The 12,920-nt window shown below is 40.9% G+C and overlaps 1 protein-coding gene across 1 annotated transcript; it reads right to left on the bottom strand.

Annotated features, from left to right (window-relative positions):
• Nucleotides 1-1,693: 1,693 nt before the first annotated feature.
• LOC143139175 (leukotriene B4 receptor 1-like) lies at nt 1,694-4,435 on the bottom strand. Its single transcript, XM_076299784.1, has 2 exons — nt 4,362-4,435; nt 1,694-3,780 (listed from the first exon to the last, which is right to left on the bottom strand). Exon 2 carries the CDS (start codon nt 3,733-3,735, stop codon nt 2,695-2,697), a length of 1,041 nt encoding a protein of 346 aa, XP_076155899.1. The 5' UTR covers nt 3,736-3,780; nt 4,362-4,435; the 3' UTR covers nt 1,694-2,694.
• Between the last annotated feature and the right edge of the window lie 8,485 nt (nt 4,436-12,920).

The following is a 12,920-nucleotide window of genomic DNA, read 5'->3' as shown; positions in this document are numbered from 1 at the left end:
AAGTTCATAATCCGCCCATGCTTGCCTACCCTACAGCTTGTTAAGCTACACCAGTCCGCCCAAATGGCATACCTCGAGTCCAATATGCGGGCACCCCTGGCTGCAGCTTGCAGATCGGGGATGGGCTCAATGTGGGGCAGAGCGCAACGTTGAGCTCAGCACAAAATCAGCTCGTCATTCCCTGCTGACCTCTCTGTGTCCGTCTATTTACCCGGACTTGGAGTTTTTCTCAAGGAAGAATGCTTAATTATATAAAAGCGTATCCTCCTTAAACTACTGCCAACGTTAATCATGTCTCTTCCCGCCTAGAGTTAGAATTGCGTGTGTGTTGTGTAGTGGGGTGGGTGTATGGGTGCACTAATGAGCCCAACCAACTTATGTTGGACTGCACAATTATCACAATAGCACAAGTAGAATAGACAAGGGATGGGAAGGATGGCCGTAAGCTTTAATTCCCCCAGCACCTCTCAAGCCAATTAGGCCTACACGGTTCCATGAATGATCAAGGCTATAATCTGTTTCAAATCTTGATGATTTTATGAGTTCTCCCTGCTTACTGAAAGTCGCTGTGTGAACCTGCATGACGTGAGTGCGAAATAGAATGCGAAATATTAAAATAATTGCATCGGACTTGGTGTGTACACTTTGAGTGCGGAAATTTCGCACACGAATTTTTCGCATTTTCGTACTGTTATTTCGTATCGTATCTGGTGTGTACGGGCCTTTAGGCTGTGAGCATAGTCATTGTCTCGCGCTGAGCATCATGCAGTAAAGCAGATGACTGTTCATGTGTGCCTTAAGAGACTGATGACTGATGTTACGCAAGAGGAATTCAACATGGCCTGCTATTTCCATGTCTATTGATTTTTCACTTCCTGTCAGCTGGTGAAATGAACATCAATAACAGAACTTATAGGAGGAAGTAGACCAGGCTTATGGCAAGCATGAGGTAGAAGGGAGCTTCACAGAATTTTCATTTTTAGAGGAAATTTTAAAAAACAAAATGGAATCTGGAATGGAATCAAATATCACATGGCCATATTATGGTTATGGTTATGGATTTAGCAGACGCCTTTGTCAAGCGACACATAAATACAAAACAACATAATAATATTTAAAATTGAACAGGGAACAGATTAGAATGTAGGTCAAATATAGTAAGGAGAATAGTTATAGTACACAATAATATCAATTCAATCAATAGCCTAATAAAAAGCAATGGAAAAGAAAAGGGGAAAGGCAATAATAAACAATAATGTCCATTCAATCAATAATATAAATTATACAATAATAATTATACAAACCATAACACATAAGCGCTTAAACAACTAAGTATATGTTGAATAGGAATGTATTTAGACCCCTCTTAAACGACCCAAAACTACCACAGGAACGGAGAGCACTGGGCAATTCATTCCACCAACATGGAACCATATTAGATCTATATTAACATCAACATTCAGCAGTACTACAGCCACACAGTGTAAATTAAATGCAATTAGAATATAATAATCTTAATGAGACCCCAAAGAAGCTGTAAACTACAAACAGGGAGTAGGAGTAATGACAGAGTGGACTACACAGATTATTTACACATCAATATACTTTAAAGTAATACTGACAATAAGTTAGGTATTAGCCTACACAATTTGATAAGATACTGACATAAAAGAGTACAATTTCACAGAAAAAGTCCATTCAATATTTCATATGTAGACTTTAATTAGATTAACAAATAGACATGCCATCATTAGATAGTCTGTCGTCTAGACCTCAGGTTAGAATATAGATGTCTGGCCTGGTGGGTTTTTGACATCCTGTTTTCAGTTGGTAATTTTAGTTCACACAGATCTGCCTGCAATACAGCTCAAAGTATGCACCCCCGTAAGTCATATCCATGTTACAATCCACTTCTATGCGAATGATTCACAGCTGTATCTCCCACTTAAATCCAGGGACTCCCTACGGGCTCTGCAAGAATGCCTTGAAATCAAAGTCTGAATCAAATTCTGGGCATGAAGTTGAGAAAAAAAGTACCGTATTTTCTGGACTATAAGTCGCACCAGAGTATAAGTCGCACCAGTCAAAAAATGTGTCATGAAGAGGAAAAAAAACATATATATAAATATATATATATATATATTCCTGAGAAGCGTGACAGCAACAATGTTCAGCAACAGGCCATGTTCACACATTATCTCTAAACAAATGCTATTGCACAGAGAAAGAGCTTCAAAGTTTACTTTGATCTATAATATTATTCTGTGCTTTGATTAACTTTGATTTATTGCTGAAAACGGTCAGGGATTTCCTGATACACTGCAATAAAATCTAGCCAAGCGTTATTAATCATATATTAACATCAGAATTAAACAAACAAACGTTGGTATTGTTTTTAGTACGAAAACACCTACCCAGTTCTCCCTCTTTAATAAAAATTTGATTTATTTTAAGGTGTCAAGACAAATTTCCTTAATGCGCTGGCAGCCAAATTTGCTTGTTTTGATGATGAAACTGTTATTAAATTAAGTCAAATGATTATACGAGTAAGCGCTAGGGAAGTGTCTTTATAATAAAAACAATAACTAGAAAACTTTTTACTTTAATATAAGATTAATAACACTAGTAAGACATACAGTTTTTGCAGAGTATGTGAGTACATGAAAATATCCCATATCCAACATGAAAAAGTAGTTAGGTCTGTGTTTCCATGGTGGCCTCTGCTTTAAAGGTTTTGTCCTGTGTGGCCTGTTGCGAGGAAAACTGCACACGTTCTCTTTTAGTACTGCGTCTCGACCGTGCTAAGAAGGACCTTGAGGCAAAGGCATAGAGGAATGGGTCCAAACAACAGTTCATGTAAGAAAGAGTCTTGGCAAAATCCCCTGCCATTCTCCGTACATGTTTTGCCTGCTTGTACTTATCATGGTTAGAGTTTTTAGTCAATATGGCGACAATATCCACAATGTTGATAATATGTGTTGGCATCCAAAATAAAAAAAAGACCACCACAATGCTAACTACAAGTCTGGTCATCCTCTGTTTACTTAAGAGGTTGGCCTTGGGCACTTTCTTGTATAGGCACAGATAGGAAGTTACCAGGACAGAGAACGGGATGGCGAAGCCAAACAGAACTTCGTACAGAAGGACAGACACTTTCTGCCACTTTCCATCTACCTTTTGACATCTCAGACCACCAATTTTAGCAACGACACCACGTGTTGGGATGATAGGCAAGGCAAGAAGGCCTGCTACGACCCAGAGGGCAACGAGCCAAACATGCTTACGGCGTCTCTGTAGCCGCTCCATCAGCTGCCGGTTGGGCCTTTTTGCTTTCATTATGTTGTGATGGTGCACGCTCATGGAGGTAACGATGAGCACACTGGCATACAGGCTCCAGTAAACTAGATAGCTGAAAAGCTTACACCACCAGTCACCAAGAGACCAGCCCTTGAGCAGTGCATAGATCCAAACGGGAATCGTCAACAGGGACAGTGTGTCACACACGGAAAGGCCAAGAATGAGCTTCAAGGTGAAGCTCATGTTCTGTCCTATGATGTTGCGGACGATGGCGATGATCACTGCAATGTTGCTGGGCAGACCAACCACGGCACACAGGCCCAGGACCACCACAGGGATGACCTCCTTGGCACCCCAGGTACTCCCGTTAAAGGTAGTGGTGTTTAGTTCCATGGCACCTGATAGGTTGAGGTTAGGCCTATATGTATTGAGCTCCATGAGACTCTAGGTAGTTGAATTTGGTGTTTTCCTGCACAATCAAAGCTGACGGGGGGGAAAAAGTGAGTCATAATGTGTCCACAATCTGCTCATTTGCTGGCTGAATTATATAATATAGTTTTTAAGATGGCTGGACATTTCTGCATTTGGACCCCAAATTAAAATGTTTACAACATTTCATCTATAATTTGGCCTTTAAGGGTGGTATACAGAAATATAACAAACAATATAAAAGTAAACCTTAGACATTATGTTAGCAAGAGGAGAAGAGGCGACAAAAGGCATTTTCAAAACCAATCTTTCATTTAATTTAATTTCTTTCTCTTTCTTCAATGTGAGCGCTGTTTGTTTCTCTATCTACTTTATCAGGCATAATAAGAAATGTCTTTCAAGCTAACAATCATGGTTTTATTAGAAATCTGTTAGATTGGTCTGTGTGGACTGTTTAAGTTTAAAACAGCTATAATCAAACAAAAATATTTAAATTCTTGATGATTTCACATTAATTCCATATTACATGTCAATGTTCATTATTAAAAGCTTCATTATCAAGATGAAATTAATCACGGTTACTCTCAGCAAACTTTTATCGTTTGACAGCTCTATTTTTTTTGTGTATGACCAACCTTTATATCCTGTCTCCTGTTCTGTGTCCAGTTGCGACTGCGTTGCGTTGCAGCGTTTTTCTACTAGTTGATACTGTGAACTGCTAGTTTCACTTTCTCTCTCTTTTTGGCAACCCTTATATCCTGTCTCCTGCTCTGTGTCCAGTGAACTGCCAGTCTCACATAACCATATTGTTTTAAGAACTTCAATTTCATCAGGAAATTTCATCAGAGGCTATTACAAGTTCATTCCCTTTTTTGAACTTGAATTTAGATTGAGCACATATAAACAACATCATATAGTGTATAGTTCTTGTGTGTGCCAGCACTCAAAGTAGAAATGGAGAAGTTCAAAACATTTCACAAAAGGGAAGTTTATCATATGAAATTAAGTTCTTCATGAGTAATGAATGTGTCTCATGTTCTCTAATCACAATGCAATTTCAAGAGATCATAAGATCAGAAAATGCATATCAATGTCAACAGCATTCAGGGTCCTCAAAGTCCATGAGTGAGACCATCCTGATCTCGTGAGCTTCAGGTTTTCACTCGCAGATCAGTCTGCCAACTTTCTGTTAAAGAGAATTTGAAGCAGTTCACCAAACGAACGTCCAATCAGCGTTTGCTTTGAGGCGGGTTGAGGTGTGACGCAACAAACAACATGATGGCATCCACAGATGAGATGAGCATAGCTATCGCGCAAGTTTTATTCAAATTAGAAAGTATTCCTGGGTAAGCTGTGAAGCTATGAGTCTCAGCCATGCAGCTGGGAGGAATGAACGACACAGACATCCTCCACGGCTGATTCCAGTTCATAATGGAGGAATATACTTTCTTCAGAAGTGTAGGGCCTACCGTGAAAACTTGATGGGAATTGTCGTTGATTAGGTTCATGTCACATACAAATGGTAAGTTAAAACATCTTAACGTTAGTTATGTTACCTAACTTAATTGTATGTTAAACGAAGGCATTAGAAATTTTTTAGAAAATTTGTTCATCTAATTCCACGGTTGTCAAACTGGGGTACGCGTACCCCCAGGGGTACGTGGACTGATTTCAGGGGGTACGCGAAAAAATATCTAAGTCATAACTTAGCCTATGCCTTTTCAAACGTTTTCTCTATCCCACGTTGGTAACTTAACTTCCGCATGTGCACTGCACATTAAAATCTTATTATGACCGCCGCGCAGCGAAGCGGCGGTCATATAGGTTTAGTCAGATTTTTTTCTTTTTTTTTTTTTTTCTTTTTCGCATGCCCAAATTTCTGTCAATGATTCCCGGGACACTGAAAGACCGGGGTACACGAAACTTGGTGGGCATGTAACCCCACATGGATAGCATGGAACCATCGTTTTTCGTTTTTGATCTGTAGCCCCCCCGCTGGACTGGACCCCCCGAAAGGAGGGTAGGGCAGAGACAGTTTTCTGTGAATATCTCGAAAACCGTAGGGTTTAGGAGGACCATTTTTTTTGTATGTTGATCTCAAGGGGCCATGTCAACCCATTCCATAACCACTCATTTCAAGTATAGCGCCACCTAGTTAAACACAAAAAAGTAAAAATGAGGTGTTGTAATTGAAGGTATCTGTGACCTAACAAAGTCAAACCTGTACAAAATTGGAAGTGTAGGATCATTATGACACCCTCTGTATGCACGCCAAGTTTCGTGGAATTCCGTTCATGGGGGGCCACACAATAAATTAATTTATGTTACTATACACCAACTGGCCTGTAGGTGGCCGGAGACAGTTTTCTGTGAATATCTCGATAACCGTAGGGCCTAGGAGGTCCACCTTTTTTATGTATGTTGGTCTTAAGGGGGCATGTCAACCCATCCCATTACCACTTATTTTATGTATAGCGCCACCTAGTTAAAAATGAAAAAGCAAAAAATTAGGTGTTTTCATCACAATATCTCTGGCTGACAAGGTCAAACCTGCACGAAATTAAAAGTGTAGGATCATTATGACACCCTCCGAATGCATGCCACGTTTTGTGTACTTTCGTTCATGGGGGGCCTTACAATAAAATAATTTATGTGTACATTTAGTGACGTACACCAACAAGGATTCCCGGGACACTGAAAGACCGGGGTACACAAAACTTGGTGGGCATGTACCCCCACATGGATAGCATGGAACCGTAATTTTTCGTTTTGATCTGTAGCCCCCCCGCTGGACTGGACCCCCCGAAAGAAGGGTAGGGCAGACACAATTCTCTGTGAATATCTTGAGAACTGTAGGGCCTAGGATGACCATTTTTTTCCGTATGTTTGCCTCCAGGGGTCATGTTAACCCATTTCATGTGCACACATGTGCACAAACAGATACACACACACACACACACACATACATTCACAGTAATCATACGTATGACACATACTCACACAGTAGACATATGTACGCTTGCATGCACAGGCACATACACAGGCACACACACAAGCACGCACACACACACACACACACACACACACGCATAACATAAACATGTACATGCACGCAATTCAAGAATTTCTCAGAATTATGAACAGGCAAGATGGAGGTGGGGTTGTATAAAATTAATTTTACATGTGAAATCTATGAACTAATCATGTTTTGGTACTTGTTTAGCAGATATCAGTGAGAATTGAGTGTGGATAATGCAATTTAGTGAGACAGTTAGAATCATATAGGCCAGGGGTCGGCAAATAGTGGCCCGCGGGCCAATTTTGGCCCGCCATCTATTCTATCTGGCCCGCGAGATGACGTTAATTTGCTGTTTAAATAAAAAAAATAAAAAAAATGATTTTTTTTTTAACCCCATGTTTTTAAAAAGAAAAAAAGGCCTACAGCAATCCCATCAATTTCAAAACATTTATTGAGGTATAGATGATAGTCCTACTAAAGTGACAAAACAACAGGTGGAACATCCTTGCAGTTATCCATGACGCACAGGTCGGAACGGTATTGGCACGCGAGTGCGCGTAAAAAAGTGTCCTGTCTCCCTCTTCCAGTGGGCAAGGTCAAAAATAGCCTATGTTTCGTTAAATTAATAGGCTTGGCATTAATAAATGCAGGCAGGCTCAACACATACCTCTGCTTCCATTCTTCTTTGTAGGTCCTGCATTCTGAATCAATTTTTCTTTTCAAGGCTTTTGACAACGACATTTTGCATCGATAACTAGCATATAGCAATGTTCAGCTAATCATTTACACGTCATCCAAAAGAATAATATTTGTACACATTAGTTACGGCAAGTTGCTAGGCAAGTCGCCTGTTTCATGAGAGACGACAGGAGATGCAGCAGGCGGCATAAAAACAGCGCACATAAGCAAATAAACGTTTTTAATGGAATTAAATTAAATGCATTTTAAAAGTTAGATGATGTTTATTTTAATATAATATAATAATTCATAATTTAAATAGTAGGCCTATAACCCCCCCCCCCCCCCCCCCCCATTACAAAAGCTATGGCCCGCGATGCCATTGTCTGAAAAAAAATTGGCCCGGGTCCAAACGTAATTGCCGACCCCTGATATAGGCCTTTCAGCGTGATTTATTTTTGTGGAAAAAATGTGCTGGACTGGGCGGCGGTCATATTTTGTACCGCTTTGCGGTACATCTAGTTTTCTCTGGATTAACAGCGTTTCTCAAACTGTGGGCCGCGGAGACATGCCAGGTGGGGCGCGAACTGACGTGAAAAACAGGAGTTTTATTTATTTATTTTTTTATCTGTAGCCTTGGCCCAGGTAGCACCCGATGCGCAATGGACGCACTGTGTTATGATAGGGAAGCGCTTGTGTCAAGGCAGCTTAGTTAGTCCCGACCTGAATGAGATTTTGAACGAGGTTGTGAGAGTGGTGACCCAGCCCTTAAAAGCGTGTCTATTCTCCGCACTTTGAGAGGAGATGGGAACTGACCAAAAGGCTGTAGGCTACTGTTTCACAGCGAGGCAAGGTTTTCCCGAGGTAAAGTGCTGTCGCGTGTTTGAGCTCCGAGTCGCCTCTTGGAGGAAGAGCGCATGTTTGAATCTGCAAGCACGTTCACTAATGAACATTTCTTGACGAAGCTGGCTTATTTTAGCGATATATTTGGAAAGCTCAATGAGTTAAATCTCCAGTTACAAGGCAAAGACAAGCACCTAGCAGATAAGATCACTGCATTCAACAAGACGATTGTGTGTGAGATTAGGTGCAGATCTATTTAAAATCATTATATTCAGCACATTTGTAGGCCTATCATATGTTGACTATTGATGAGATTTGTATCATATGTTTATGATCCTATTCACTATTCTCGACAAAATTGATAAAAATAAATATTAATAAAACAATTTTAAAAAAACTTGTTAACAATTGGTGGTGTTGGGGGTACTCCGGAAAATCATAATGTCTCAGGGGGTACATGCCTGTTAAAAGTTTGGGAACCACTGATCTAATTGTTTGATTTGGCCCGTCGATAACCAACAAAGGTGGTGATAGACAGATGGTTTATCCAATCAGCTAACCAGTATATCCGCCCTTTCCCAAAAGTTCTTCAACGGAAAGTTCCCAGATGGATATGCGGAGCATATGGATTTGAGCCAGATGGATTTGCAATGGATGATTTACCAACGTAACACCGGTGTGATACAGTTTTGCCAAGGCTATGCGTGAGACGCTTGTTTGTTTGAAGTGCTTGTGTAGGGTATTATGCTGGTCAAAACGTTATATAATATAATATATATAATGCTGAATGAAGCACAAAGCTTTACTGAAGCACATACACTGTTTAAAGTCACAGACACAACGAACTAAGGTAACTTTTATGCATGTACGAACCTATATGGCCTATACATACTGGTAGATATGGCTGTGTACCATAAACTTTATTCCTGAAGGCGCCTGTTCACGGCTGTAGGCTAGGCTAAAAGTTTAACGTGGGCAGGTGGCAAAGTATCAGCATTATTTTACTGAGCGACTTGTCATTAGGTCTTGTGCCTAGTCTAAAAAAGCTGTTCCAGGTCAGTATATAAAGCTATCTATTGCTTGCTTGAGGTCTGGGAATTGCATTTACTCGGTTTGGCTGGGAGTTACTGTATGTTGGTTGTGCCTGTTTTGTGGCTGTCATCAACAGAGTCTCTTCCTGAGGAGACTAAAGAAGGTCCACATGGTGATCCTGGTGAACTTCTACCGATGCACCATCAAGAGCATCCGGTATAGCAACTGCCTCTGACCAGAAAGCACTGCAGAGGGTGGTGAAAACTGCCCCTTGTATCACTTCCCATCATCGAGCCTATCTAGGGCAAGCAATGCTTGCTTAAGGCGCACAGCATCGTCAAAGACTGTTATCACCCCAACCACAGACTGTTCACCCCATTCCATTCCAGGAGGCTCTACAGGTCTCTCCGCACGCAAACGACCGAAAGGCCCATTCATGTAAATGGGTTTTTTCTACAGCACTCTGAAGAGCAATGTAATAAGCCTGTATAACAGACATAATAAAATCAAATTTACTCTAAAACTAAACAAACTTTCAAAGAAGTTTGGTAGGATGCTTGCAGCTGGTGTGATGTGGTTTCTGATGTAGTCATTTTGTGACTGTAGTAAGCATCTATGAAAACTGTAACTTGCAGGGTTGCCAACTTTGGGTGTTTGGCTGGAGTGAGATTTTGTGAAGTCATAGTGCGTGTGCGTTAAATTTTTCCCTAAACCTAATTTTAAAAATGTCTGTCTCCTGACTTTTTTGCTATGTACAGTATAATCCCTGATTTATGTTTTTTTTTTTTTTTTTAAAAACCTAATAGAATGGAAAAGTTTCTTCAAAATGTACAATTAAATTATTGATTGCACTTGAAAACAAGACCAGTGTTTTAACCCCGTGGCATGGAAGGATTATGAGCCACTGGGCCCCTGGGCACAGACATGAAAAGGGCCCCCCTGCCCACCTGAAAAAGGTAGTAGCTCAGTAGAACAAATTGAAAAATAACCCCTTAAATGATGACTTCTGGCGAGTTTTGTGGAAAGAAATGGACAGATTGAGACTTATGAATGAGTGTACATATGTATCAGGGATGGAAATAGCCTAAAATATTTTTTTCCACCCATTGTGGCTGATGGATTCCAAAGTCTACCAGCCACTAGAGATACAGTATGAACATTTGATGAAAAATCATGACCAAAATGATCACGGTTATTGGTATTATTGCAATATGATTAAAATGTGCTGACTTTTTTTCTAAACCTACCATCAATGTTGGACAGAACTCATAATTGGCCTGCCCTTCATGCCCAGTATAACAAATCTAAAGGTCAACAGACTATAGTGTCATAAAAGTGGTGTGGCTCCTTTAAGACCCAATCCACTGGTGTGAGTTCTGGAGCCATCCAACTTTATCTAACTATATACTATCCTACATCATCTGATTTTAATATTATGTCTAGGCTATATTTAACATTTAACATTTATTTTCTATTTGGCCTGTTATGAAGTTATGCATTGACCAATATAAGCACACTTTTTTAAGACACTTAAATACTTAAATGCTTAGCATTTTGTGAAAACAAATCATTATGGCTACATCGACTCTTAGCCATGAGCTGTATATCCTCTGATTTTAATATTTACACATATGTAGGTATTTAAGCACAGCTCAGTTTTAAGACACTTAAGCCCAAAATTGGAGACCATATAGAAATTTGCTACCATTTCAAAACCGGATTACTCTGGAACGACTTATTGTAGGCCTACAGGGGATTGCATTACACCTTTGTGTTCGGTAAGGTCTGCTGTTTATTCTGGTTTACGGTTTGTCATGTGTGGAACGAAAAGTTTGTGAAATATTCCTCCTATATGAATTGAAATGAGCGCAGAGCTATAGTAGCCTAATATGATTATTTCTTGAAAGTTAATTTTTTCGCGAACCGTTTATCGCAGCAAATAGCCGCTATACCTTATAAAAGATGAGAAAAAGTTATTTCATGTGATGTCTGTGAGGCTACTTCGCGAGTAGTTCCTAGAGAAGAATGGGCGGCCACACTTTATGTCGGTCTGCCTCATGTCTAAATAGCAGCGTGTTCCGTGAAGGTGTCGCGGACCGGATTAAACAGTCAGCGAATCAACAATCAGAGAAAACTGCGCTGAGAACGTTGTAGGCTGATATTAGAACTACCTGCTGTTGGTCTAGACATATGTATGCCTTAAACTCGTATCCTGTCATTTAGAAACAATGCTGTGGTCTAGTCTAGTCATCAACAAAAAATGAACGGATTGCAAAAAAAAGAATGGATTTGGCATTACATTTCTTGAGTGTGCGTGAGAGCGTGAGATTGGTGCTGAAAGCGTGAGTGTCACGCCAGATGCGTGAGAGTTGGCAACCCTGACAGTAGTGACGCTGATTTATCAGTTGCCCCCGCCTGTAAAACCATTTCTGTTTTGGGGCCGTCTCATTGTTGCCCTTTCGTGCACCTGTTGTTAATTTTGTTAAACACTAAAGCAGGTGATTGATTCACAACCATCTCTGTTACATATGTAGCCCTATGGGGATTTTATGTATTTCCTAAAACCACTGTATTTTTATTTTAGTTATTTTCTTTAAAATGTACATTTAAAATCCATCACTTCTGCAGTATATCACATCTGCTGTTCTACCGGCAGTCACTCCTGTGTGTAATCTTCACTCAGTTCTGGAATAGTACCCCCCCCCCACACACACACTCAATCCACTCTCCCCCCTCCCCCACCCGACACTCAATCCACTCTCATCATATGTGAACAGGATGTCTGCTGCTCTTTCAGGCAAAATGTCTGTAAAGCACCAGGACTTGATGGTGTAACACCCTCCTGTCTCAGGGCCTGTGTTGTCCAGCTAGCACCAATCTTCACACAAATATTCAACAGCTGTGCGAAGTCCCCTCATGCTTCAAGAGCTCCATTATCATCCCAGTCCTCAAGAAACCCTCCATCACTGGACTGAATGAGTACAGACCTGTGGCCTTGACTTCAGTCGCCATGAAGTCCTTTGAACGCCTGGTGCTGACCCACCTCAAAAACATCACAAGTCACCAGTTGGACCCTCTGCAGTTTGCCTACAGGGCAAACAGATCAGTGGATGATGCAGTGAACATGGGGCTGCACTTCATCTTGCAACACCTTGACCAGCCAGGATCCTGTTTGTGGACTTCAGCTCAACATTCAACACTGTCATACCTAAAACATCCTCACCGCCAAACTCTCAGCTCACTGTATCTCCTGCCATCTGTCAGTGGATCTCCAGCTTCCTGACTGAGCGGCTGGGAGATGTCACATCTGGAACACGGACAACCAGCACTGGTGCACTACAGGGGTGTGTCCTTTCCCCACTGCTCTTCTCCCTTTACACAAATGACTGCACCTCCAAGGGCCCAGCTGTCAAACTCCTAAAATTTGCAGACGACACCACTGTCATTGGGCCCAGGATGGTGACGAGTCTGCATATCAGCAAAAGGTTGATAAGTTGGTGCTCTGGTGCAGTCAACACAAGCTAGAGCTAAACACTCTAAAGACTGTGGAGATGGTTGAGGACTTTAGGAAGCACGCCACAGTGCTGCCCCCCTCACGTTATCCAACAGCCCAGTGTCAAAT

Source organism: Alosa pseudoharengus, unplaced genomic scaffold (genome assembly GCF_046254945.1).
Source record: "Alosa pseudoharengus isolate Yale_2024_CS ecotype anadromous, Long Island Sound unplaced genomic scaffold, YU_APseudo_1.1 YU_APseudo_1.1_scf_10, whole genome shotgun sequence".
Taxonomy (NCBI): Eukaryota; Metazoa; Chordata; class Actinopteri; order Clupeiformes; family Clupeidae; genus Alosa; species Alosa pseudoharengus.
The sequence above is the reverse complement of the archived record's forward strand: the minus strand, read 5'-3'. Positions and strand labels throughout refer to the sequence as shown.

What these genes read in the sequence shown, in the direction of transcription:
- LOC143139175 (XM_076299784.1), bottom strand. Translation starts at nt 3,735, where the DNA reads ATGGAGCTCAATACATATAGGCCTAACCTCAACCTATCAGGTGCCATG.